Source organism: Mycothermus thermophilus, assembly GCF_041956435.1.
Source record: "Mycothermus thermophilus strain CBS 625.91 unplaced genomic scaffold VTJ04scaffold_8, whole genome shotgun sequence".
Classification (NCBI taxonomy): Eukaryota; Fungi; Ascomycota; class Sordariomycetes; order Sordariales; family Chaetomiaceae; genus Mycothermus; species Mycothermus thermophilus.
In genome coordinates, this window is record NW_027191434.1 from 953,210 (window position 1) to 978,798 (window position 25,589).

Below are 25,589 nucleotides of genomic sequence, written 5' to 3' on the forward strand. Positions count from 1 at the left end.
GGGTTAAGTCACGTGGTGGTCGTATCATAGCTGCCGCCAGGCTAGCCGTATCCATCAACCAATACCCACTACCCTGGTGGATAGGCTGGCAGTACTCCATAATGACTCCGGGTAGGAATGGCTCAAACAGCCGGGCCAGTTGAGTTCCACTTTTACATTACCAGCGAGCGGACAACCAGCCTATACCTGTCCGTACCTGGTAGACTCGTTTCGACCATCAACCTCCAGCAGACTCCGATAAGAGCACCCTAATTCAGGTCGACCGTCCTCGCCTCACAGCTTACTTCCTTCGGACAACCGTCGTTTTAATCACTCAACATGAGTCTCATGAGCCTTCCTGACGAGCTGTTGACGAAGATCGTCAAGCAGCTCTTTATTCCCGGCGTCATTGATGTGCCCATCAGCGAGACTACCGTTGCCCCGGAGGCGCTTCACGATTTTATTATATCCGTGAACCCTGGGGAAATAGAAGCACGGGAAGCTCTGGCTCGATTGGCAGGCACAAATCACCGCCTCAATGCCGTCACGAACAGTGTGCTCTATCACAGCATCCACCTTCAAAGCCACCGAAGCCTGTTCCTCATCATCTGGACGTTTCTCAAGTCACCTCGCTTGGGTTTAATGGTCCGGGAGCTTTCGGTTGCGGTGAAGATCAACTACGCCCTCTCAGAATACCATGAACTGGACCGACTAGCCGTCCAGAATCTTGTGGAAGCACTTCACCACAGCACAGGCGATCGCGACGTTCAGCGTACATTTTCAGAAGTTGTTGTTGGGTTCCCGGATTTGAGGGATCGTCTTGAAGACTGCATTGAACACTGGACAGGCAAGTGGGAGAAGCTTGTGGACAACAACTTTGCTCATCTGTCCTGTATCCTGCTCTTGGGCCTCACCCCTACCCTCACCACACTCCGCTTGATGTTGCCCTCGTCAAACATCAACGACTCCCAATTCATAAGATCCGCCGTTGCCTCCCAGATTGACCAACGGATCTTTCCACAATTGGAGAGGCTGCGACTCACCTCTGATCTGCGACGATTTGATCCAGAGACCCAGCTTCCGAAGCTCGCCCCGAACCAGTTCTTGAATGGTCGTAAGGTTAAGCATGTCGAGCTATACGGGCCGGTACTCGTGGATGCTGACATAGTGACCGATCCCTGGGTATACGTGGAGACGTTGCGTATGCAGTGGGCGCAGCTTTCCGGCTCTTGGCTGCACACACTCTGCAAAGAGACTCGTCCTCCTTTGAGGAACCTCGAGATCAGCATGTCAGATTCTGGTCATACGATACTCCGGGAAGAGGACCAGCAACAGCCAGGAATCAACGAGGCCTTGAGTTTCTGCAAAGGCACCCTCGAAACCCTCTCCCTATGGCATGGAGGCCCTTCAGGGACCGAGCCTCATCTTGGACCGACAGGGAGGTTGGATCTTTCTTCCATGGAGGTTCTTAGCTGTCTTGCCATCTCTGTCCGGTTTCTTTTCGCTTCTTTGGAGGATCTTCGGAGAAATAGCATCTGCACAAGACTGCCCCGCTCACTGAGAAAGTTGCAGCTCCATGAAGAGCAACTGATCTGTACAGACCCTGATCCATGGGCTGATTGGGAGGTCGATCACACAGATCACACAGAGGGAAATCAACCCATCTACCCTCAGCTGATATGCCAGGTCATGCTCCAGTTGGCATTCGAGAGTTCGGATTGGCTACCGCACCTCGAAGAGGTTGAGGTTACACGAGGTGAAAAGGAATGGGACCATGTTTGGATTGTCGAGAAGTTTGGTGACCGGGGACGTTTTTGCTTTGTCCCAATAACTCCTCATTATTGGGCCGTTAAGGTTTTGCAGACGTTTACATTTGCCCCGACAAGGTAGCCATATGGTAACATGGTGGGGACGAGCTTTTGTTTGCACAAAGTGTTGTAATGAGGACATGCTTCACCTTGGGTTCGGCAGCGATACGGAGGAATGGGAAATCCTGGAACTCCCAGGTGCATTAGCTACCTCTAGGTCAGACAGACTTTCCAATCACTGATCATCTCTAAAAATAATACTTCCGTCTGCTCAAGACCACGACATACTGCCACTTCATTCAGAACGAACATGGTGCCGAGAATATTTCGGGGTGTTCCTGTGGCCAGGCCGAGCTTGTGACTGGCTCAGCTTCCATTTCCGAGGCGTTACTGTGGGTGTCTTGGCTCCTTTCAGCCTCACCGGAGACCCTTCAGATTCTCCAGTCTCTTATCCCCTCACCATCTCAACCAACACACGAACCCAGTCAGACCAGCTTCAATTGTCCTTCCTACAACTGCCGCCCCAAATCGCACACGATGACCCTCATGAAGTTACCAGATGAACTGCTGGTCGAAATCGCGCGGCATCTACATCAAGACTTGATCGACCCACCCATCGTTCTCGGCGCTTTCGATGATGACCACGACGCCATCGCTGACGGTAAGGCGCTGGCCAACTTGGCCTTGGCCAACCGTCGGCTCACTCCCATCGCGACTCGCTTCCTATATCGTACCATCCGGATCCATCGCCTCTATACTTTGTATAGCCTGCTTCTAACTCTGCTCAAGGCACCCCACTTAGCTGGGCTCGTGGAGGGTATCTCCCTCACCGCTTCTCTTGACCTGAGAGACGTGAAACGGGAAAGCGATGACGCGTTGGAAAGGCTCAACAACCTCCTCCAACGGTTTAAGGACGACGATGTTCAAGCCATAATATCCCGTGTTTCCGAGCCAGTTGCCCAGCCGAGTCATGCCGAGTGTGAAGGCCTCGCAGATTTCGATTGCGTTGCATCCGCAGAGGCAGCTTGCGCGATATTGCTGCTCATCACGCCCAACGTCACCAGCCTCCATTTGAAACTTCCGACATACAACTGGGGTGACTACGACTTTTTGTTCGACGTTCTTGGGCGCAGTGCGGAGCCATTGGCCAAACTCGAGCGCCTTATTCTTGTCTCCGACCCAGGGGCCTGTGACTCGCGCCTCGACGACAGTCTTCCAGACAAGCTCATGGTCGGCCGGAAAGTCAAACATCTTGAACTATTTGGTCCGCAGTTTTGGAACCTGGAGTATATGACCAAGGACGCGTGGAAACACGTCGAAACCTTGCGCATGGAGTTCTCGTTTCTTACTGCCATGTGGTGGTATCACCTTTGCAAGGACGTCTGTCCTCCCCTGAAGACCGTCGATGTCTCTTTGTCTCCATACTTCGGCGTGACTACAGAAGATCTCTCGGCTCCCGGACTCAACGAGGCGCTCGGCTTCTGCACGGAAACACTGGAAACCCTGCACCTGGACCTTGGCGATAATATCATAGATGGCGAGCCTTACATCGGACCTCAAAGAAGACTGAGTTGTCTCGCTTCCATGCAAGTTCTCGCCGATCTTGCCATTCCACCCTGGTTCCTTTTCAGCAGCTTGGGGGATATGCGATGCACAAATATTTGCGAAAGACTACCGTCATCTCTTCGACGTCTGGAGGTGCTTGAAGAAACATATATGACTGGACAGACAAACCCTTGGGTACCCTCACATTTACAATCAGATGACGAGAGTTCCGGGGAATCTTGGGACGGGAAAGTGTATCAACAGGTGCTGAGGAAATGCCTGCATGAGCTTGCTTTCGAGAGCGCCGACCGGTTGCCTCGGCTGGAAAGAGTTACGGTGATTGACAGCGGTAGGAACTGGGACAACACTGGTCTCAGTCCTGAGCTGAAGTCCATCGCTTCTTTCCCACCGGCAGGGGCATGGTACAATACGGTGATGATGTTCTCGCCCAAGCGATGAAGGCGCATGGGCACGAGGCTCGGTTTTATTGTTCACATCCTGGAATATTTTATGGGTATAATCAAGTGACGGAAGGCGAGTCAATGATGCAGAGCACAGTTTCATGGGTGGTTAGAAAACAACACAAGATATTTTCTCTGCCCCTTGCTAGAAATTAAGAGACCTATCCCCAGGGATGTTAGATACTAGGAACATCGGCTGTCAATAAGGTTCGTTGGCCCCGATTCGCCGGCGTCGAAGATATGCAGCCCCTGCAACGGGTCAGTGGCCAAACTCGTTGTCCGGGTTTTGACGATAATCATGACGAGCTTGAGTACAAAAATACTTGCCCATGATTGTGCCTTCCATGGCTTCCTGCCGACGATCGCGCTCCCATCCCTTTTATTACACCCCATGATGCTATCATTGCATTGATCCTCATTCCCCACCTGGAGCACTCGAACTCGGTTTGCGCGGGATACTCTCAGAAATGTGGTTCTTGTGGTTCTCAGGCCATGTAGCGAACGTTACCTAACTATCACATCATCCCTTCGCGCGACGACCCTGTTGCTCTATCGAACCTCAGGTTGGGGCGGTATCTTTCGTGGCATTAGCTACAGGCTGTCTCTCCTGTTACTAAGAGCCGTCATGAAAGCTTTTTTGTCCAGATATATTTCTCGAGCTCTAGCGCACTTACTTGTCTTCATCCCCACGGCGCCCATCTGGACTGCCCGGATCCACACTATCATTGCAGCACCCAACTCTGGATCGACAGCTCGCTGGCGTTTCTTTACTGACACCAGGTTCATTCGCAGAGCATATGCTGCAACCTGACTTCCAATCTTGCTTCGGTGGGCTGCTGGCCTGGCATTTCGCCACTTGATCGATGGGTTTGTCTGGCTGGTCGACGTGGACCTTCGGAGAATTTTTCACAACCTCCATGGTCTCGCCCTCATCAAGTTCATTGGTGTCATGATTGTCATGGCCAGCCCCCGTGTCTTCTTGGTGGACCCCATGGAAACTGCCATATACCGTGTGCACACCTCACTGCTACGTGGTAATGAGAGCACGCTGGTACCCTTCGACTGCACCTTCGGAGGCCGAGTGGAGCCTGAGTTGGTGAGCGGCCTGGGCTTCGCCAGATACATCGCCGCCCTGAACTCAGTCAGTCTGTCCAGTTGGATTCGAATCTACGTGATTCGATGGAAGATGTTTCTCATCACCGTCGCCCTCTACATTGTCGGCTACTACCTGTTCATCGTACACCTCTGGCTGTTAGACTTGCTCAACATTATCCACATCCCGCGCAGGCAGAGGGTGGATTGAAGAACATTGACGGGACAGGATATCTCGCCCTGCGGTTACCCCTTCTGCGAACTTGAGCTTGCCCTGGGATGGCCTTTTCTGGCCATGTGACCGCAGGAGTGTGGATTGATGTTTCGAGTTTTCTATCTTCTCAGCGAGTATCTGTTAATCAGTCAGCTGTCTTTTCAAAGGCAATTACCTATCTACCTAGGTACCTACCGGGTGGTGGCTCTGATGAAATCGAGGTGCATATGGTGAAAACAAAACCTGAAACGCATTGCTCCTATAACCCTGATCCGTCAATCCTGCTTGGATTATTCAGCAAGGGTTTGATGGCACAAGTTCCAGGCGTTCGGGCGTACCTAACCTGAGAGTACTAAGTAAGCCGGTATGTTGGGTTGCGAGCTGAAAAGCAGCGGGTTGGTTGGTTGCCCAGGCCCACAAGGCGCTGTGTCGGATAAATTCATCTCGAAGGGACCGCACCTCTGCAATCGCATCGTTGCTTCTCCGTCTTTACTGGCCGTTCGTTGTCATTTCATGGAATCCCGTTTAGGATTTAATCTAGATCCCAATTCTCTCTACTAAAAGCAAACTTCTTCACCACTAACTATGTGGTTCTTGGGCCACAAAATCGGCAAGGACATCGTAAACATTCTCGGTCCTGCACTCATCCGGAGATGGCACCCGAGCCTTGAGGATCTATGGCACTATCCATGGGGACTTCTCTACGTGGTTGACGCGCTCTTGGGAGCGCCCTTCTTCCTTTTCGTAAGTATCACTGTTATAGTTTGGATTTTAAATCTCCTGATCCTCGCTAACAGCACCAAAGATCCTATACACTCTCCCCGAGGTTTATCGCATTCTAGCCATGGTGGAGGACACCTTGCCAGCAGACGGCCAACATGCCTTGGATTTAAAGGACGATAAACAAGAGTTCAAGTCCGGAAATCTTATTTACCGAAATAAACCCAAGGGCACCATTACATGGTCGGTCCGCGCCACGACCCGAATGCTTTACCGAACCCTAGGCTGGAGCGCCGTCGTCCGCGGTTTCCTCTACGAGAACGGTCTGTGCTTGATACTGAGCACGACAAGGCGTCTCGCAGCTCGCACTCACAACGGCAAGGTGGTCATCTTAGTCGGCCTACTCACCAGGATCGCTATAGCGCCTCTTGTGACAGCCTTTACCCACACCGTCATCGCGACACCGACTCCCGGCCCCGGAGCACGCAGGCGGTTTCTCTCCCGTCTGCGAGCGGCGCGCCAGTCCTACGCAGCCAACTGGCTCCCGACAATCATTGCATTCGGCGCCTCCCACTTGTTGCTCTATCTCACGAATAAAATCCTCTACGCCCTGCGCCTGAACCTTTATACTCCCGAAGAGCTCCGCCACGGACCGAATCCGGTCAAGTACACCAGAGCATTGTGTGTATGGATTGGATTGATGCTCCTTGTTGCGGATCCTGTGGAAACAGCTCTGTTCCGCGTCAACGCCTCGCTCTTACCCGCCGATGAAGAGACCTTGGTGCACTTCGACCGCACGTTGGGTGGCCGCGTCGAGCCGGGGGTGGTCAGCAGCGTAGGCCTGGCCCGATTCATTGCCGCTCTCAGGACGGTAACGTTCTCCAGCTGGATCCGCCTGTACCTGTTGCGGTTGAAGATGTTCTTCCTCGTTGTTGTGGTCTATATCACCGCGGCAAATGTTTTCGTCATGCAGCTGAAGCTGTTGCGCGCGTTTCATGTGATCGACTTCAAGGACTAAAACCATATCACTTCAATCGTTGGAAGATGCCACCGGGCGGAGCAACCTATCATCGCGGGCAATAATGAAAAATCATTCAGCCATAGGCCATCCATCATATGCGCTTAGCGCGTCCACTTGCAAGATCACTGCCGTCACTTTACCAAGACATTAAAGTCAACGCTTGCATTGATGCTACCTAAGAGTCCTGAAATCTTGAATAACACCGTCCCCGTCCACGTCCCCATGTTGTTTCCCAAACTTCTGTCGACAATCCATGACTAATAACTCAACGCGATCTCAAACAGCCTGCGTTTCTTATACAGCTTCCATGACACCTCCCGCGAATTTAATGGTTCGGATACGCACAGCTGCCGCAGGGGATGCTCTGCGTCTTGGTCTCCTCGGAAGACGTGCACTTGTCGGTCCCTGCGTCCTTACATTTGTCCGTCTTGGACTTGACCTTGCAGCCGCAGCTGTACTTGTTGTAGACGGTCGTGCACATTGTGGATAGTGCTTCGAACAGTGATATCGAGCAGGTGCTGTGGAGCAAGGGTTTGGGTGGGTAACAGCTGGTCGTGATATGTGCGAAGCGTTGAACTAATGGGATGATCGTAGGCAGATCTAGCTGCTTGTGAGTGAGTAGATGTTGAGAAGTGTTGAGGTCCCTGGAAGCAGAAGCGGACGCCTCTAGTTTTATACACCATGATGAACCATGTGACCTGGCATCTTCAACATCTTCAGCATGTCAAGAAAACTGACATCTTGAGCAAGTTGGATTGCTAGGAAGCCACGTCGTGAACAAACAGTACATTCACGATATACAGAACACTTTAACGTTGACCAGATGAGGTGCATACAGTGTTTCATTCTTCGTCGTTATGCTCACAGACTTCGCAAGCCGTCTTCCTCGAGTGCGTGGCACGTCCAAATGACGGGACGACTTTGAGGTCATGACGAACATGTTGACGCTTGGGCCTCGTGTGGCCTTCAGTCATCATAACGAAGTCATGCCAGATTCCAAAGATGCTACCGTGGTCCTGCGGTACTCCCCTCCTCAAAGTCTCGAGGACTACCAGAGTGACGTGCGTCTTGGGTGGTGGGTTCTCCTCATGTGTCGTGACACATAAGACTCAGTATTCTTCGTAGTTCACACTACTAGCTTCTGAGAACATCTTGTATGGTGTTTCCAATCTGGCAACCTCGGGTTCATCCCATCCAATGTACTCCTGTGGGAACGTATCCTCTCGGGCCCTTCAAATCCAACATTCCTCGGCCCGGACATTCTACTCTTGGTGATCCGAAGTTGCAAGTACCTGGGAGACCGATCCGCTTAGTTCGGAACCGGCATCTCAAGTTTGGCAGAAAGTCCCTTTTCCTCCGGCAACCCAGCCCAGTCCAGCACCTTACGCTGGGAAATACCAAACACCTCCTCGTACTTATTCGAGGACAAGAAGTCATTGGGTGTCTTCCATTGCTTCATCAACCGCTTCATGAATTCCCCTTGTCGGATCGCTTGGGCGGAATCCTCGCCGAAAACATTCGCACAGCCGTGCCACGCCGCGTCCGTGTATCTGAAGCCCACAAGGCGGAAGTCATACATAGTGGGAGCGTTCTTGTCCTCTTTGGTTGCTGCATCGGGTGTACTCCCTAACACTGCCAACATCTGCGAGAGTTCTACCATCTCGTAGGCTTGAACAAACCCCTTCAGGGGTTCACGGCGGTGCAGTGTGGCTCGCAGAGCGGTACGCAAGGCCAACAACGCTTTGCCTTGACTCATATACAGCTTTGCGAGGCTCGAGCGGAACGCTGGGAACGGCTCCAAGTCCTCGGGCCACTTAGTGCCGGAGGGCAAGACCTTTGCGAGAATTGAATGCAACCGGGACTCGACTTGGGCCGTGTTGTCGAGGGATGAGTTGGCACCGGCGGCCATGGCGCCCATGAAGGTTTCCTTCATGAAGTCCTGGACCTCTGCCATAACCTTCCGGGTAGCGGACAAGTTCGAGGAACCGACCACAGCGCTGATGTCTGAGACTTCACGTGCGCATTGAGGGCCTACCCACGCACAGGCGAGTTAATGGACTGACCATTTGGAAGGGTATCGAGTGGCACACATACACTTGCAGGTGAAGGCGTACAGCCTCTCCAGATTTGCCTGGCGGATCAAGGCGATGTCTGCAGTGTTGGTATACGAAAAGGTGATCTCCTCTCCAGAGTTGATCTTCCTCAGCGAGCGAACCCTCAAGGAACCACCCCGCATCACCAAAAATGCATTGGGGTCGCAGGAATGGTTGATCATGGCCGAGGCGATGTCGAAGACGTTGCCGACAGGCTGAAGAGTTGCCTGAAGTGGCGAGGCGTTGAGGCGTAGCTGGTTCATCCGTTAGTCAAAAGTCTCATCGAGCAAACGTAATATTATTATCATTTACCTTGGATATCGCATCCATCCCCTTAGCCAAGGCTTCACCGCCGACTGGAGTGTCGGTAATGAACTGCCGGGCGAAAGATACACCCATACGCATATCGCGGTCCTTGTCAGGATCCGATTGAAGGTGTTTAAGGGCGGCGAGATGCTTGGGGAATTGCGTGGGACGTTCAACGAACAGGCCCAGGCGTAACGCCAGCAGCATCCACGAGGGCATATTTGGATCCCGTTGGATAGTTTTGCACTCTTGTTTGTGATACTGAGTCCACGATGCCTTCTGGCATTGCTGTCCTCCGGGTCAGTATGGGTATAATTGCATTTTTGGTCTCTGACCTTACCTTGGAGCAATAATATGTGGCCTTGCATGCGCCACAGGCCTTCAGCTTTGTCCCAGGGTTCGAGACATCAGGGAACAACTCTTCCTCTTCACGGAGGCATCCGTGGCAGACAGTCTTGACACCGGGATCGATGGCAGCGAGCGAGAGTGGAGTGCGGTAGATCTCGCAGTTCGCGTCTATGCCAGAAACCTCCGAGAGGAACAGGCCGGAGCCATCGCAGACACTCGACGCTCGGATCTCGAGCGGAACCGACGAGTTTAGGACACCGAGAGCGTAGCTGCAGAGCTCGGGATTCGTGTGCAACGGCTGACGGTTCGGCATTGTATGAATGACGCGGCGCAGCGGCCTGGAGAACTGACGAGATGGGGATGTTGTTCTACTCAAAAACTAGTTGGCTGAAGCAAACAGACCTGGGGGAGAGTATCACTTGCAAGGTTGGCTGTTGACAAGAGGTAGAAAGGCTACCTGGTAGTGTCTCGGTCGTTTCTTAATTTGGAGTCTTCCCTACGTCTTCAACAGGGTCGAGTTAAATAGCAGGCACAGGGTCAAGATTGGCACGATGTTAAAGGGTCAGATTTGGAGAAGATCAAAGTTCATCAGTCATGGTCTGGCGGAGGTCCGTCGTCGTTTGCCTTTCGAATCTCATGGATGTAGGTGGTAACTTGCATGAAGGTGGGGCAGGGCTGGAGAGGAAAACGGAGGTGTTTGCGGGCATCTTTGCTACCAACAAAACACAGCTGTGTTTGAGACTCACAGTTCTAACAATTGCCTGGGCTACTGGTTTGTAAAGGGCATACCCAAGAGGCCAGTATCCGATGTTGTATATCAGTGAGACAAACTCATACGTGAAATAAGGGTGCAATAGAACGAAAGAAGGACGTTAAAAACGGGACGACAGGACGACATGAGGGTTAGGGCTAAACACTGATGCAACACCTACCCCTCACGATTCCCAATTTCTCACACCTCCGAACACTGCCTGCCGGAGTAGTAGCTGAAGGAAGGCTACATAGAGGAGATCCGAGGCGAATTCGACATCATCAACATCTTGAGATGTCGCATGCTGGACAGCGTGGTACAGGGGGCGCTACTACCGGGCCACGTGCCGACACGGGGATGGATGCAGTGTTGGAAGCTCCTGCAATGCAGTGGCACAGCGAGGCGCGTTAGCCATGGATGGTTGCCATCAAGAACGCGCGCTGTCTCACCGTTCTACAACCAAGTTTTCTTCTTTGTTGGTCTGTTATCTACCTTGCAAGCTGAGGCGTGTAGGCCGCCATGGATCACCAAGACCCAGAAGTATCAAATCCCGATCCTCCGAACATCACGGACTGGATTTCAGCCATATGCTCAGCCATCGCGGCAGCCATTTCTCTCATTACTCTTCTCACCGTTTACGTGGCTGCCCGGCAACTCCTCACGGAACATAAAGCCTACGAGGTAGGCCTGTCAAGAGAGGCCCTGGGTCCATGGAAAGCCAAAGTCAAGACAAAGAGGCTCTTCGGTTTGCAACAGATCATCGCTACCCCAGTTATCTCCGCCTCCCTCCTGCTCCGGCGAAACTGGCAGCCCGACTTTAAGTTTCCGACTGGCTTCCAACTTTCAGAGGATCAAGACGATCTCTCCAGCAAATCGCGATGGACCACCCTCATTTCCAAGTTTGTTCGCAGATTGAAGCGAAATCAACAAGATGACAGTGGCCACTATGTTTTGGTTGACACAGAAATGGCCCCGGCTAGATCGACTTGGGTGAATTTCATGCAGGCCCTCGACATCTCGCCAGAGAAGGATCGACTTTACCACATGAATGCCCAATCGATCCTGGTCAATGGCCTTGTTCCCATGCGCTGGAGGGGCAAGGACTTGTGTACGATCGCTGTAAGTTTGTCCCATCCTATGTAATGAAACGCGTACAGCTAACCCTGATGCAATCCAAGAGCATTCTTGGATTTAAATCTTGCGAGCAAAGCCCCCAAGCTCAATCTCCAATGCCACTTCCGATGCAATGGAACGGACCTATTGGGTACCTACAGTTCCGCCCGAGCGACGAGGGATGTGTCGTCGAGTTTCTCCCTCCGACCTGGGGTGCGGATCTCTTGTCCGAGACCCTGTACGACTTCTACGACAATGCTCCAAGCATCCGGGATCCCAACTTCCTGGCTATCAGGCTGTGGTGCTCGATTCGGGGGTTGCGGTTGAGGAACGGAAAGATTCTTTATCTGAGCAGAGCAGGCGCCACAACCCCGGCAACCTGGTATCCTGGTGACTGCAAGGAAGGGGAGATGATATTTCACCTTCTCGAGCCTTGTCCCGCTCTACTCCTTTCGAACATTGTCGACTGCGAGATAGCATTTGGCAACGGTCTCGACATTCGACAGTGCGTCGAGTATGTTCGATCCTGTGCTTCAGAGAGTGAAGCCGTTTTGACCAAATCCAACAATGGAGAGCTATGGTATCCCGTCAAGCCTTTCACAGAAGAACTGAAGGAAAGGTTTCCGTACACCTTTGGGGTGTTGAGAATGGATCTCTGCCTCCTGAAGTACATTAAGGAGGTAGTGGAGCTTCTCAAACCCGATGGATACTACTTTTCCGCGCCGACAACATTGCTCATGGACGTCTCAAACATATTCAATGCGGTCTATTCATACCCTCGACTGTACAAAGACCGCTGTTTCCCACGTTTGTCCATCGACGACTTACCCGACCACCCACACCGAGACGCCATTTACCACGCCATGCTGCTCTGTAACGAGTGCCAGTTTATGCATTCAAAGAGCCAGGCATTCCAAGTCACTATCGATGACACAGCAATCATATCGAAGGCATCTGAAATGCTGCGCAAAGTCGTCAAGGCACCAGCTGACCTGTCCTGGGCCATGCTTGTGTGCCCTGACCTCTTCACCGATCTGGCAGACATGTTTGAGGAGCCAGAATGGCTGAAGAAATGCTTGGAACAAACAGTCATGTGCAAGGAAGAGATTCTGGACGGCACAGAACTATTGGCGGAGTATCTAGCCTCAAAAACCCATAACAACGACGACACCAAGCATGGAGACGACAATACTAGGGCGAGTGGGGTCGGGAGCACTATGAGTAGCCGACAACTGCCCAGCAATAGAAGCAGTTCCAACTCTCTCAAGAGCAGTACAGAACAGAACAGAAACCGTGGAGACAGCATTACCAGCAATCATAGTGATCATAGTGGCACCGACAATAGAGAGCAGATCGGCAACGACAACGGGGGCAACGTGGGCGAGGCCGGAAACACAAACAATGATGATGACCAGGATGAAGCGACCAGCAGCAGCATGAGTTGGGAAAGCATCAATGCTCCCTGTCCCACATACAGCGTTCCCCTGTGTGCGGTTGGAGAGTACACAGGCTGGCAACTGGTGGCAGCTTTCTGTGATGTGATGATCACGTTTCATTGGATTGAGTATGGGTTGGAATCGAATGTGAACATGTATACGAATGTTATTCCCCAAACTATCACAATGTGCTAGGGTTTGGGATCTGAAACTTTGCATGCACGGGGTACTCATCGTCCGTAGGGATTGCCAATATTATCAACAGGTGTTTACCATGCAGAACCGCGGAGTTTGACCAGTCGCGTCCAGAGAGTGCCAACAGACAACAGAGCGCCGACCAATGCACGAAAACAACCTGATGCTCAGGGTCGAGTTGTGTCAATGCTTGATACCTTACAACACTATGCCCGCGCCCTTTTCTCAACGTCAGGTATTCTATGCCTAGTGTGTCCCTTAGTAACTGAAGCAACGAACAAGAGCCCGAAGACTGCGGACCTGGGACGGGAAGAATGGCAAACAGACGCGCGCTTATCGCGTCTGCCCCTAGCGCGTTACACCGCGGGGTTCCGAGATTCTGTTCGCGATGTTCGCGCACCTGCCACTCACTTTGAAGTGGGTGGTATAGCAACCGTTGACAGCTCCGGTCCCAGGTCGTTTTTCTGAGCCGATTTAGCAGAAGAACACAGGAAATAAAATTGCGCTCTAGAACCATGAAGCTTGCAACTCAAACCCCGAAGACCAAGAACAGCGTCGAAAGTTCGAGCTGAGGTGGCGTTGCTTTTTCCATCCCACCTCACCCAGACCATGCAGGGATCTGCAGCCGAGCCATCTTCGCCGTTATATTCTCAATATGATATTTTATCGCGTCGCGTCTTCACCCACCCTCCTGGTCGTGAACACACATACACACATCTTTTAGTTCCCAAATTTGTTTCAAAGGTCTAATCTAAGACATGAATGGGTAAGCCCTTCCTGAAAATGATCCAATGTCGCGTTCACGACCAGAGCCCCTGACGACCAAATCCCAGCGCTTCCGGCTCACCTGTTCCGGCCCCAGGCAAGCCCGCCCAGAAGAGCCGTCGCAGACTGATCCTCAACGAGGTCTACGACAGCCTGACTCGCATCAAAGCCCCTGGCTCTTTTGCGGGGTTCGAGGAGATGCTTTCAGTCAAATACATCGGCGGACTTGACGTTGAAGGAGTCGGAAACGTCCGCTTCCCTCTGGGCAAAGAGCAGGCTCGCCAGCTGATCGGACTCTCTCGCCAGGCCCCGTTTGGGCGAGGCAGTGAAACAATAGTGGACACCTCGATCCGGAACACGTGGGAGATAGACGCCTGCAAGGTCCGCCTTCCTTCCACCTGGAAATCCAACGTGTTGGAGCCATGCCTTGATTTCGTGGCGGAATCCCTTGGTATTCACGTTCCTATCAATGCGGAACCTTACAAGATGCTCATTTACGAAAAGGGTGCTATGTTTAAGGCACACACGGAGTAAGCCCCTGGTCATATGGGCCACTGAGACTCCGCGCTGACGTGCCCAGCACTGAAAAGATTCCGGGCATGTTTGGGACACTCGTCATATGCCTGCCCTCTCCCCACGAAGGCGGTGATGTGGTGGTGACCCATAAGGGGCAAACCAAGGTCTTTATGACCTCCCAGATGCAACCATCTGCCCTTTGCTGGTATTCCGACGTCCATCATGAGGTGCTGCCAGTTAAGTCGGGTTACAGATGGGTTTTGACATACAACCTCGCCGTCTCCCCCAGTCCCGATGGACCCCCCAGCGCGGATAGGGTCCAAAATGTCGACACCTCACCGCTCCGAAACGCGCTCAATGCGTGGCTCCAGTACGAGGCCGCGATTGAGGAAGGATATAGTCATATCTACTACCTCCTGGATCACGAGTATACCGAGGCCAGCATCTCGCTCAAGGCCTTAAAGGGAGACGACCTCGCCCGAATCGAGCGCTTGAGCCTCCTTTCTGAAGAGCTAGAGTTCGATGTCCTACTCGCCGTCCTTGAGAAGAAAGAAGTTCGAGAGCCCGAAGTGGATTACTACAACCTTCGGGACTATTATGACGATCGTCCACGCAAACGCAGGAAATACGACGACGATGATGATGGTGAGGACGAGGACCAGGACGAGGACGAGGATGAATACGACGATGATGATGAGGTCCTGGAAAGATCGTATGAGATTAAAAAGCTTGTGGATGTCGACGGCAACAAGCTGCGCCAGGATGTGAACATTGGCGAAGACTTCAAGGACATCTTGGAGGATCTCATCCCTGAACCTGAGCCGGATGAAGATCCGTTTGATGACTCTGAGGATGTCGACGAGGACTACGAGGGGGTTCTGGGGAACTCCGTATGTATCTGGTGGACATGAACTCGCTGGGCGGCATGAGACTGACATTACTATTCTAGGGCCCAACCGCAATCCATTTTTATCGCAAATCTGTGAGTTTTCTCGTGCAATCACATGCTGCACATTGGTAAAGTCTCTCTGACCACAAGCCCGTAACAGGTGGCTGTGCTGCTCCCTCGGACTGAAACGACAGCTTTTCTCCTCCAGTCATTGAACTTCAAGGACGTCATTGGACTCCAGAAGTATTACATCGACAGAACCAAATGTGAAAAGACGAAGGCATCTGCTGTCGATAGCCTCTATGAGCTGACCAGCACCCGAGCCTGGATGTCCTTGTTGAAGCCGCTCAATCCTTACGACCTCTCTGAGCGGGACCAAACGTCCGCCATCCAGCAAATCGTGACAACCGCCATCGAGCTCCGCGACTCTAATCTGTTTGGGTGTGTGGTGGAATCCATCGACTTCGATGCCCTTGACCCGGAAGTCATGAGGTCATTGGGGCCTGCGGTCCTCGACGGATCGATGGACTTCCAAGAGTTCGATAAATAGTGAGTGTCTTGCCTTTCATGTTCTTGCTGTCGCTAATAATTTTCAGTCTACTCGTATATTGCTCAAGATCAAGATCCAATCTCGATTCGAACTTCTCAAGGAGCTGCTTGATTCCAGCAAGCAATCTCACGAGGGAATCATGTCGATGGTTGCTGAAGTGGCAGAGCGGTCGGTGGATGATGTTGAGGCTCAAATCGCTAGCAAACTGCTTATTGAGCCTGATGGGTTGTACCTGGTCGACTTGGTGTTTCTCTCCAAGGATGGGCCATATTTGGAGTCGAAGTAAGTCTCTTACTTATCAATGCCTGTGTGTGGTCTTTTTCTGACCTCAGCAGCATGCTTCCCCTGATCCAGAAAAGCGTCTTACGCATGCCATTTGCCTTGGCAATGAGGGACAGGTTTACCGCGTTCGCATCACTAGGCAATCTGACGTTCCCCAGCGCCCCTGGACTCGCCAAGGATCTTACCGGCGCGTTAATCAACGCTTTAAACCTCAGCATGCTTCGCTCTCAAGCCGGTGTGTTGACTGAGAACGGGCGTCAACCCCTTCCAATCCAATTATACCAGGACAATTTCCAGACGAGACATATGTTCACTTTATCCGACGCGACCCGCGTCGTCACCGAATCGCGCCTGTCGAGTCTGTTCGCCGACTGTATCAAAATGGCTGGACGGACCTTGAGGACCTCCTTGCGAAACAGATCATTACCCAGGCCCACTCCATTCCTCCAACGGAGTTCACCTTTCTGTGGTTTCCCGTTCTCCGGAAGCTTCTGACACTCCTGGGCAAGGATTTGCTTCCACCAACCACCACCCGGTACAGAGACATCTTTGTTGCGATTCTCACGGCGTACTTGGAACGGTACGTTCAACGCGAACCGGTGGTCGACCCAAGCTGGGCAAAGTCGCCTCTCCCATGCAATTGTTCAGATTGCATTCCCATCAACGATTTCCTTCGGTCGCCGACAGAAACGTTGTACCACATCAACTTGCCATACACTGGGAAGCGACGCACGCATCTGAGGCAATAACTTGATCTCACCTCGTTGTGCGAATGCAGTGTGCGAGAACCAGGAGGGAAGAGTCGCGACGGGCGTATCATTGTGAAGCTGGGTAACAAGTCGCAGCAAGCCCATGCCGAATGGACGACGCGCTTCAAAGAAGCCCAGGCGCAGTTCAGCAGGTTTGATGTCCGGTGGAAGAAGGTTGTGGGTGAGGACTATGATAGGATTGTGAGCATGCGGGATATCAGGCGTTGATTCCTGGCGTCGGATGACTGATCGGAAATTGGTGAACGTTGCTCTTGTCTAGTCCTGAATACGTACTGATGTAGTTTGGAATATGATCTGTTGACTCGCTGGATATACCGGGTACTTTTTCTGTCTCTAATGGTCCTTGGTTCGGCCATACAAGTAGCTGCCAAGGGCGAATAATGCCAAGGTCGCACGAGTCCAATAAAGCTTCTGGAAATTGGAACCGGGAGCCACAGCCTTTTGAGGAATGGCTCGAATTCCAACTCCTTGGACCAGTGATCGAACATCACGAGAGTCGCTGCGATCAGTTTGACGTCGGCAGTCGATCGGTCTTTGCCAGAGCCGATACTATAAGCCCCGACCAAGCTACTGAAGACGGAGGAACTGGATGGAATGCACAAAGTGAATTGCTTGTTACATCGATTAGAATAGTAGGCTTAGATGCCCGACTAAAATATACAAAAGAGAATCCCCTCGCTCGGTGTCTAAGAACTCCCTGAGCCTAGAGAGAGGTTGTTACTAGCTTAACAAAACCGAAAGAGCAGGCCTCTGCACTCTCTTTATCACTATCATGGTTGTGTTGTTAAGGGCTGAGCTCCCTCGGTAAGAGGGAGTGTATCGGAGGGCCCGCGGAGAGGGTGGCGGCCGGTACCGAGTCCGAGAGCACTCGGCGCAAAGGGCCCAGGCTCTGAAAGCCCGGTGGCTGCCGCCGCCCAGTTCAACAATACCTATCACCGAGGTGGTTGTCCAACGCAGGAATGGATCTCGATGTTGCGTTTGAGCTCTCAGTTCCTGAAGGAGATCTTGGACAATGAATCTCTCCCCGAAAAGATGATTGTTTGTGTCTTGCAGAAACCCATTTCAACCATTTACTGACAGCTGTCTCGGCAACATCGCGGTCACCAGACGCGACCATGATGGCTCGCTCGTGATCTCTAGTCGCTTGTACAGCTAGGTCAAAACTTAGGTGTTGTTCTGCAAGCTTTACAGCCCACGTTGGATTACATGGCTTTTGGTGCAATCGTTGACATCTCGCAAGTATTATTACCACGACAGAATTCCTCAACCTTCGACATTTTTAGGTACATGCAGGTGGTGTTGCAACCCAACTGATATTCTCTCGCAATGTCCCTTCAGCTCAGCGCAGTCCATCATTAACCGAGATGCCACTCCCTCGATCAATTCCCCGCGCCAGGATCTGTCTTATTTGGAACTGGCTTCGTCCTGTGAATTTATCACTCGACCCACGGGCGGAAGCACTGGTATGCCCATGAGAGACACTCAACCGTGCATGTCCCCTGTAAATTGACATGTGTCGCATACCCGGAAATCAAAGGTAGTATACCCCCCATAGAGCAGACGTTGTAAATCGAAATAGCGGCTGGCATGATGCTGCTGATCCACAACTCCGGAACGAAGTCGTGCCATGTAACCACGCATCTTGTGCCGTCGTCCGCGTACCACGCGAGGCCGATTGAGTGTGGGTTCCAGGTCAAGTCTTCGACCATGTAGTCGCGGTTCAGGTTCAGGCCGTAAATCAGGTCGTAGCATGCCTGCCTCGGGGCGATGTTTGAGTTGGCGCAGTGGACAATGTTCTGGCCGCAGCCCGTTTGACGAGCCTGCAGTATCGCTGAGTCATCCGTCGAGTTCCTGTAGAAGAGCGCCAACGTCCCGTTGTGGTACGTCCATGTCTTTGTAACCACAACGTCGTCAGGGCGTTCGGGATCCTCAGGCACCTGCGGCACCGGGTCGGGGGGTGATCTGATGGCAATGGCCCGCACCGACGTCAAGGCGGCGGCCAGGACGATGGCAATCTTGCGAACCTGCATTGTGGACAGAAAGGACTGACTGTGATGAGTATGATTAGCTAAGGGTAAGTGCTAGGAGGGACAATGTGATGCTGGTTTATACATACACAAAGATGTTCCTTCGTTGTTGAAGAAAATATTTCTCTGACGTGTTGTCGTTGGACGTTGGAGGCTTGCTGGACTTGAGAACTCAAGCGTGGGCAAGTCCGAGGCATTTATCCTTGTGGCAACCTTCCGCCTCCCCTCCACATCTTTGATCTTCTGGTCTGGCCCTTGAGTTTATCTTCCCCTTTACTGTTGTCAATCATATGATGTTGGGAGCACGCGTGCGTTAGCGTTTGGCTCGCGCTGCAACTCGTCACCAACGACGTCTACAGCGTCGTATGCCCAGACCGAACGGCCTCAGCTTCGGGGTGGATAAACGATGGAACCGCCTTCTCAAGTCATGCGGTCAATGGTTTGTATGGTTGCTAGACGCAAAAATACTCGTTGCTCAACCCCGATCCCTAGCTTCGGCCCAGTTCCGCGGTGTGAGGGTACCGCCTGAGCGTTGCTGGGTGGGCACCATTTTTTGACCCAGTGTCACAGTATCAACGAACCAACACCTGCGAGTAGCAAAACAACCTGTGTGCAACGGACAATGGTGGGGTGTCTTGGACTCCAGAACAGGAGAACTCTTCAGCGGCATTAAGACTGGACGACTGACCGGGCCCCTGGTACCTGCTAGAGTCGCAATGCATACAAGAATCTAGGTGTGAAGTCACATTCGGCAGAGCAACCGGTACACTAGTCTCGTCTGTTGGTTCTGTTGGCCTGCATATTGACCCAGATACCAAGAACTGGGAATGTGTGATTGTTACCTTGACAGGGACCCTAGTCTCAACATTCTTCATCACAGACCACAACCAGAACCACAACATCTTGAGCGTTAGCTTGGGAGACGTGAGCCGTTCGAGCTCTGTTCATCCCTCGTCGAGTCCGATTTCCACTTGAAGACTTATTGGCCAGGACTTTCCCTGGTCCTTAGTAGACCCTTTATCACCCAACGATTCGCTCCTGTTGGTTCTGCTTCTCTAATCCAGGGTTCTTGCTCACCGTGTCTTCGGGCCAGAACCCCACCTTCTTGGGCCCTTCGAATGATCTTAGACCAAGTAAAACGAAAAGTCAAAGCAGCTTAAGTAGTCACTGGCCATCTGGTCCTGATTTCTCCGAGCCAACGGCGAACACCCTGCGAAGCGTGACGTCAGGATAAGGTTTTGTCATACGTGAGCGGACCAGTCGGAAAATGAGATCGATGACAGGGGTCTTGCAAAATAGAGGCGCGGCCTTCTCACGCAGACCACGACGGCTTGTAAGCATTGAAATAGGAGACTACCAAAGTTTGAAAACAACTTTCGACCCAAAAAGAAGTGTTCGCAATCTTGACTCTGGTGTTTTCACCCATAATTCCATGAAGTTGTGTCGGGCTTGACAGGACACTTGGATGAGCGATGACCGCTGTGCTGGGGCTTCTCGAGAGGTGCATTTCAAAGCCAAGTCACCAAAGACTGAGCGATCATGTAATGAATCACATTCTCCAACCAGCCAACTTAGTAATGCGAAATTTGGCGGAAGCTTCTGGGTTTTTGTCATTGTCAATGGGACGGGCAAAATCGTATGTTTAATTCGGATGTTGATGCTATGTCCGAGGAAAAGTGGGTCCGGAATGGCTTCAAGGAATGGAAAGAGGTCATTTGTAAGCAGCAACACCCATTCGATGTCCGGAGTTATCGCATAGCTCCATCAACACTTTGATGAAATGGTTTCGCAGCAAGAGATTGAAACTGATATTTAAGGGTCGACGTTTGGGTTCGAGTCAGTCGGCACCTCGATCAATCGCACAAGCTCTGGTGTGGTCGACTCACCAATCACCACAACACCACGCAGACATCACGAACACATTGCAGACCGGAACGGAGCAGCATTCGAAGAAAAGGCGAACCTTGTATCAAAAATGGCCGCCTCATATTTTCCTGAGTCCATCCTCATCCTCGGTGTCGGTGAGCTCGGCACTGCGATCCTCCAAGCCATCGCCGCGCACCCCTTGTACGACACAAATCGCACCCGACTTGCCGTCCTTCGTCGGCCCAAGACGTCGACTTCACCAGAATTCAATTCCTCCACAAAGTCCGCCGAGTCCTTCCGTCTCTCAACTCCCAATGGCGATATAACCGCAACGTTGGAAGCTGCCGACCTCGCGCATGCGCCCATCACCGAGCTCGCAAACATCTTCCAAAAGTATGACGTCATCGTGCATGCCGGTGGATTCACCACACCCCGTGGCACCCTGCTGCGCGTTGCACAGGCCGCAGTTACAGCCGGAGTTAAGAGGTTCTTCCCCTGGCAATTCGGAGCGGATTATGAAGCCATTGCGGCCGCCGGGGCTGCCGAGGGCAAAGGGATCGAACACAGCGGCCATGAAGAACTGTTTGGCGAGATGCTGGCCGTGAGGAAGCTGCTGAGGGAGCAGGAGCGTATCAATTGGACGATTGTGTCTACCGGCCTGTTCATGAGCTTTCTTTTCCTCAAGGCATTTGGGGTTGTGGATTTGGAGAACAAGACATTGCGGGCCCTTGGAGATTGGGAAAAGCAGGTGACGGTGACCGAGGCAGAGGGGATTGGGAAGATGGTCGCCGAGGTCATCTTCAATCCTGGGGAGACGAGCCGCAGCGGTGTTGCGTACATTGCGGGAGACACGGTGTCGTACAAGGAGATCGCGGACATTGTGGAGGAGGTGTATGGAGGCAGCTTCACTCGAGAGGTCCTGGACTTGGGGCTGCTGAGGAAGAGGATTGAGGAGTCTCCAAGCGATGTCATGCCCAAGTACCAACACGTCTTTGGGTCGGGCGTCGGCGTCTCATGGGAGAAGGAGAAGACGGTCAACTCTCGTCGGGGGATCAAGCTGACCAACCTCAGGGAATACGTGGAGAGGAACAAGGAAGTACTGGCAGCCTCAAACCAATAAGGTTGTATATTCTGAGGTAATAGCAGAAAAAGAGATAAATCCGAGAACACATGGGAATAGACATGCGCGATGAGCTCAAGAAACTTTCACCGTTTCCTCTGACAAAACACCATCGTGACCCCCCCGCCGAAGGTTCGTCTCTGCCGCAACAACGTCGTCGCCAAAAACTTCCAAGATGCCGTCACAGCATATCCCCCGGATCGTATTGAAGAAGTTCATGCCCAGAAATGGGATGAAATGGTAAGTTTTCATTCTTTTTTCCTTTTTCATATCTTCGCTTTTCATCATTTCTTCCAGTTCTGTGCATGATTGTCTTTCAAGTCACATCCGGGTCGGTCAAGGCGCAATAAAGTCGGGGAACCTTGAGGTATCGGTGAGCCCAGAATTGGCACCATACCGATACCGAGACCAAAGAATTCATTCATCCAAGCCGTCAAGGGACATGACCCCAGGGCTTTCAGCCCAGGGTCGGTCCAGTGGTCAACCGCATGTTGTCTCGTCGAGTCGTCCGAGGGTACCCAGCGTGGGGTTGCGAGACCATTACAGGTGTTGATTGTTCATTGCTTCTTTCCTTGAGTCACATTCACCACACATCATGCTTCTGGATGATTTGAGTTTGAGCGCAATTGCTGATGGCCGATTGCTGACTTTGTATTGATTTTTTAGGCTGGGGAGACGCCAAGTGACACACAGCAAGCGCAAATACAATGAAGTCGTTCGTGCCCTCGAGGCAATGGGGGTCCCCAAGCTCAAGACGGAGATCCAGATTGAGCTGTGCAACCTGTTCGAGGCCGCTGTGGCCGTACTCCACTCGAAGACGGACTGTGACGGAAGGGGGCTCAGCAACCATCTAACCTTTGAGCTTTGGGAGCTCATCAAAGAGATCCCCGACTATTCTGAGCTTGCGCGTCGCCTGCGGGTGGGCACCCTGATCTCGTTGATGAAGGAGATTACTCTTTCTCGGGCCCGCTATTGCGTGGACCCAGAGACCGGCGAGGTACGGACGACTTACAGCTTCCCCTCACATTTCTGGAGCCACGTTCATGAGGCTGACGTGTTTATGCTTATTAGATCCACGAAGACCCGCCGAACCTCCCCCCTCTCGCCCAGTTCGTGGACTGGTTTGCCCTCACCTGGCAGCAGTCCGCGCGCCCGATCACGGTCTGGGATTGGGAGCGGGTGGAGCAGTTCGAGTGGACCGCGGAAGACGAGGACGACGACGACGATGATGACGATGACGACAGCCTTGAGGGCGACCTCGAGGCCGAGCCCGCCGACGACCTTGCCGCTGCCGCCTCCGCCGACGATGCTGCCGCCTCCGCTGCCGCCGTCGCCGCCCTCGTCACCTCCGCCAGCACTACCACCATCACCGAGGGGGTCCAGCGGATGACCCTGGATCCCGCCAGTAAGGTCCCGGAGGCTGGCGAGGAGGGCGTGGATGTCGAGGAGGAGAGTTTGGGGAAGACGGAGGATGATGGGATGGGGTTGCCTGCGGGGACGAGATGGAGGAGTGAGAAATTTGGGGGTGGTAGGAGCTGGGAGAGAGGGGGTGTTTCTATGGGTTGTTGTGTTACTTGGGCTGTTGAGATACCTTCGGCACCACGGTGCCTATATTAATACCATTTGTCAGTCCCAAACGTCAACATTGAGTGCCATTCATGATGACATCTTGCGTACGTGCTGCTCTGAAAACACTGGAAAGCCGTAACTGCCACACGAAATTAAAAATATTAAAAGATAAAAAATACAAAGCAAAAGAAAAAAAACTAAAGAATAAAAGAATATAAAAATAGATGTAAAGAAGCACGAACAATTGTCTTGCATTAGTCGAAACGGGAAACAAGCCGCCATGAAACGAAACCAATGATAGCTGTGCTCGGCGGATTATGTTCTCAGTTCTGGAAACTCAACCCGATATAAGAGACGGATAGGTTAACTCTGATCTTGGCATGTTTTATACGGAGAGGTCTTTGATCGAGATAGTATTAGTGGCGACGTCTTCACGTCCAGATACCAGCCAGCGTAGTTCAACAATCATATCTTTCATGACGCATAAACGAGACGCTACAGACCTTTAGTCATTCTCTTGGTCATAGTAATGAGGGATATACGGAGTGCTCAGTTTTCCCGCATGCACTGCCACCGCCAGGTCCAGCCGCTCAATACCTGGGCTCAATGAATGACATGTGAGGCTTGAGAACTCCGCAGTTCCAGTTACAGCTGTGGATTAGCTAAGCTAGTTGACACTGGTGGTTCCTAAAGCGTTGCACGTTCTGACATTGCGAACCCACATTTAATCGTGAGGGGTCATGCATATGTTCCCATCGTAGGGAAGTAGCTCCCTCATCATTTCTTTATATGGGAATCGGGGGCAGGCTAAGTAATATTGTGAGCATGGATGAAAGATTCTCTCTGGAGCTTCAACCATCTTATCACGGATGATGTACAGTACCTGACGTAGGTATGGGTGCTGGGTGATTGAGTTAAGCAACCGAGTTTCAGGTAAGCTGGATGTCAATGGGACGCTACCTGGTACCTACGCCCACCATCCACGCAGCACATCAAGTCATCCTGGTTTCCCATGGCGTTCCACCACCAAGCCCAATCGTCGGTTGGAGCTCATGACGCCTGACCGTACGCACTTGTAGGCTCTGCTCAGCTATCCAAAAACCATCCCCAACCCATACAATTTCTGGAAATGTGCGTAGACCTGTTGATGTTGAGGCGTCCAATGTCCAGAAACCATATGTTTTAGCTGTGATCTGCCACATGTCGGGCGGAGTCTTGCCTCTGCATGTTGTGTTCTGAGATGTGGTCAAGGTTGTTCAACATTACGCGTGCGAGCCTGGATTCACGCCTTGGTTGAGCGGAATGTCCCATGCATGGCGCTTTTAGCGTTGTGGCTGTGTAGAAGTGAGTCCTTGAGCGATGGTCATGGTGAGGGGAGTTGAGCTACCAAGAGTATGTGATATATGTCGTAGTAGTAGTGCTGCAGTAATCCTTGTACTTATATTATCAACGTCAAAATTCCCGCACACCTTTGATCCGCTAAACAAAGAAGTACGCCTCAACCCTTTCGCAACTCGATTATTATCTGGCCTCACTTGATTGAGTCCGTCATTTCACTTTCGTCGTTTGATGCGAGAATACCCCCAGACACATGGCCTTGCTAGTCAAGACAGAATGATGTTTCAAAACTTCTTTCTCGCCATTTTGGTCGCCATCTTGGCTTTTACCTCCTCAACGTCTGCGCAGTCACTCATCACCCCTACACCGACAATAGCCTACCCAACTCGAACGTGCTTTGTTATATCCGCAACCGCCTACAGTGACCGACCGCGATGGGGCTGGATGTTTGACGAATATGACCGACATATTACGGCAACATGTTACACACTCACCGCCGCCGATCAGCGCCTCCCTTATACACCTTACCCTGGCTATTACATCGTTGACTGCAGCACCCTTACAAGAACCTATCGTGAGGTTGACTACGTCCCGACACGTCGCCCGTTTATCTCACTACAGTGACTACCACGGAAGTATCTGTCAAATGTACTCACCGGCGTGACCCGAACACACATCCACTCGAGTGCAATCCCGTCCCGGCCATATACTGGGTTGCACTTTGGCTCACTTTCTTCCACGTCCACCTGTCATGGTGGATCTTTGACCTGCCCATCCTCTTCATACCACGCGAGGATGGCGGAGGCTACAAAGTG

General features: G+C 52.1%; 9 protein-coding genes across 9 annotated transcripts; 7 read left to right on the plus strand and 2 right to left on the minus strand.

The window, feature by feature from the left end:
- Positions 1-318: 318 nt before the first annotated feature.
- VTJ04DRAFT_10835 (uncharacterized protein) lies at positions 319-1,570 on the plus strand (the record flags this gene model as incomplete). The annotated part of the gene is made up of 2 exons (XM_069358617.1): positions 319-1,421; positions 1,552-1,570. 2 exons carry the CDS (start codon positions 319-321, stop codon positions 1,568-1,570), a joined length of 1,122 nt encoding a protein of 373 aa, XP_069214163.1.
- A 754-nt stretch (positions 1,571-2,324) lies between these two features.
- On the plus strand, positions 2,325-3,791 carry VTJ04DRAFT_10836 (uncharacterized protein; the record flags this gene model as incomplete). The annotated part of the gene is made up of 1 exon (XM_069358618.1): positions 2,325-3,791. The coding sequence occupies one exon, from the start codon at positions 2,325-2,327 to the stop codon at positions 3,789-3,791; it is 1,467 nt and encodes a 488-aa protein (XP_069214164.1).
- Positions 3,792-4,751: 960 nt separating this feature from the next.
- VTJ04DRAFT_10837 (uncharacterized protein) lies at positions 4,752-5,096 on the plus strand (the record flags this gene model as incomplete). Its single annotated transcript, XM_069358619.1, has 1 exon — positions 4,752-5,096. One exon carries the CDS (start codon positions 4,752-4,754, stop codon positions 5,094-5,096), a length of 345 nt encoding a protein of 114 aa, XP_069214165.1.
- Positions 5,097-5,684: 588 nt separating this feature from the next.
- Positions 5,685-6,837, plus strand: VTJ04DRAFT_10838 (uncharacterized protein; the record flags this gene model as incomplete). The annotated part of the gene is made up of 2 exons (XM_069358620.1): positions 5,685-5,843; positions 5,905-6,837. 2 exons carry the CDS (start codon positions 5,685-5,687, stop codon positions 6,835-6,837), a joined length of 1,092 nt encoding a protein of 363 aa, XP_069214166.1.
- A 1,312-nt stretch (positions 6,838-8,149) lies between these two features.
- On the minus strand, positions 8,150-9,900 carry VTJ04DRAFT_10839 (uncharacterized protein; the record flags this gene model as incomplete). The annotated part of the gene is made up of 4 exons (XM_069358621.1): positions 8,150-8,871; positions 8,935-9,187; positions 9,246-9,527; positions 9,580-9,900. The coding sequence occupies 4 exons, from the start codon at positions 9,898-9,900 to the stop codon at positions 8,150-8,152; spliced, it is 1,578 nt and encodes a 525-aa protein (XP_069214167.1).
- A 957-nt stretch (positions 9,901-10,857) lies between these two features.
- Positions 10,858-17,061, plus strand: VTJ04DRAFT_10840 (uncharacterized protein; the record flags this gene model as incomplete). Its single annotated transcript, XM_069358623.1, has 11 exons — positions 10,858-11,237; positions 11,319-11,457; positions 11,613-12,586; positions 13,916-14,377; positions 14,428-15,253; positions 15,313-15,345; positions 15,413-15,801; positions 15,920-16,084; positions 16,138-16,319; positions 16,382-16,664; positions 16,863-17,061. 11 exons carry the CDS (start codon positions 10,858-10,860, stop codon positions 17,059-17,061), a joined length of 4,032 nt encoding a protein of 1,343 aa, XP_069214168.1.
- A 1,229-nt stretch (positions 17,062-18,290) lies between these two features.
- On the minus strand, positions 18,291-19,114 carry VTJ04DRAFT_10841 (uncharacterized protein; the record flags this gene model as incomplete). Its single annotated transcript, XM_069358624.1, has 3 exons — positions 18,291-18,903; positions 18,971-19,039; positions 19,095-19,114. The coding sequence occupies 3 exons, from the start codon at positions 19,112-19,114 to the stop codon at positions 18,291-18,293; spliced, it is 702 nt and encodes a 233-aa protein (XP_069214169.1).
- Positions 19,115-20,856: 1,742 nt separating this feature from the next.
- VTJ04DRAFT_10842 (uncharacterized protein) lies at positions 20,857-21,867 on the plus strand (the record flags this gene model as incomplete). The annotated part of the gene is made up of 1 exon (XM_069358625.1): positions 20,857-21,867. One exon carries the CDS (start codon positions 20,857-20,859, stop codon positions 21,865-21,867), a length of 1,011 nt encoding a protein of 336 aa, XP_069214170.1.
- A 175-nt stretch (positions 21,868-22,042) lies between these two features.
- Positions 22,043-24,046, plus strand: VTJ04DRAFT_10843 (uncharacterized protein; the record flags this gene model as incomplete). The annotated part of the gene is made up of 4 exons (XM_069358626.1): positions 22,043-22,107; positions 22,534-22,864; positions 22,939-23,377; positions 23,964-24,046. 4 exons carry the CDS (start codon positions 22,043-22,045, stop codon positions 24,044-24,046), a joined length of 918 nt encoding a protein of 305 aa, XP_069214171.1.
- Positions 24,047-25,589: the final 1,543 nt, after the last annotated feature.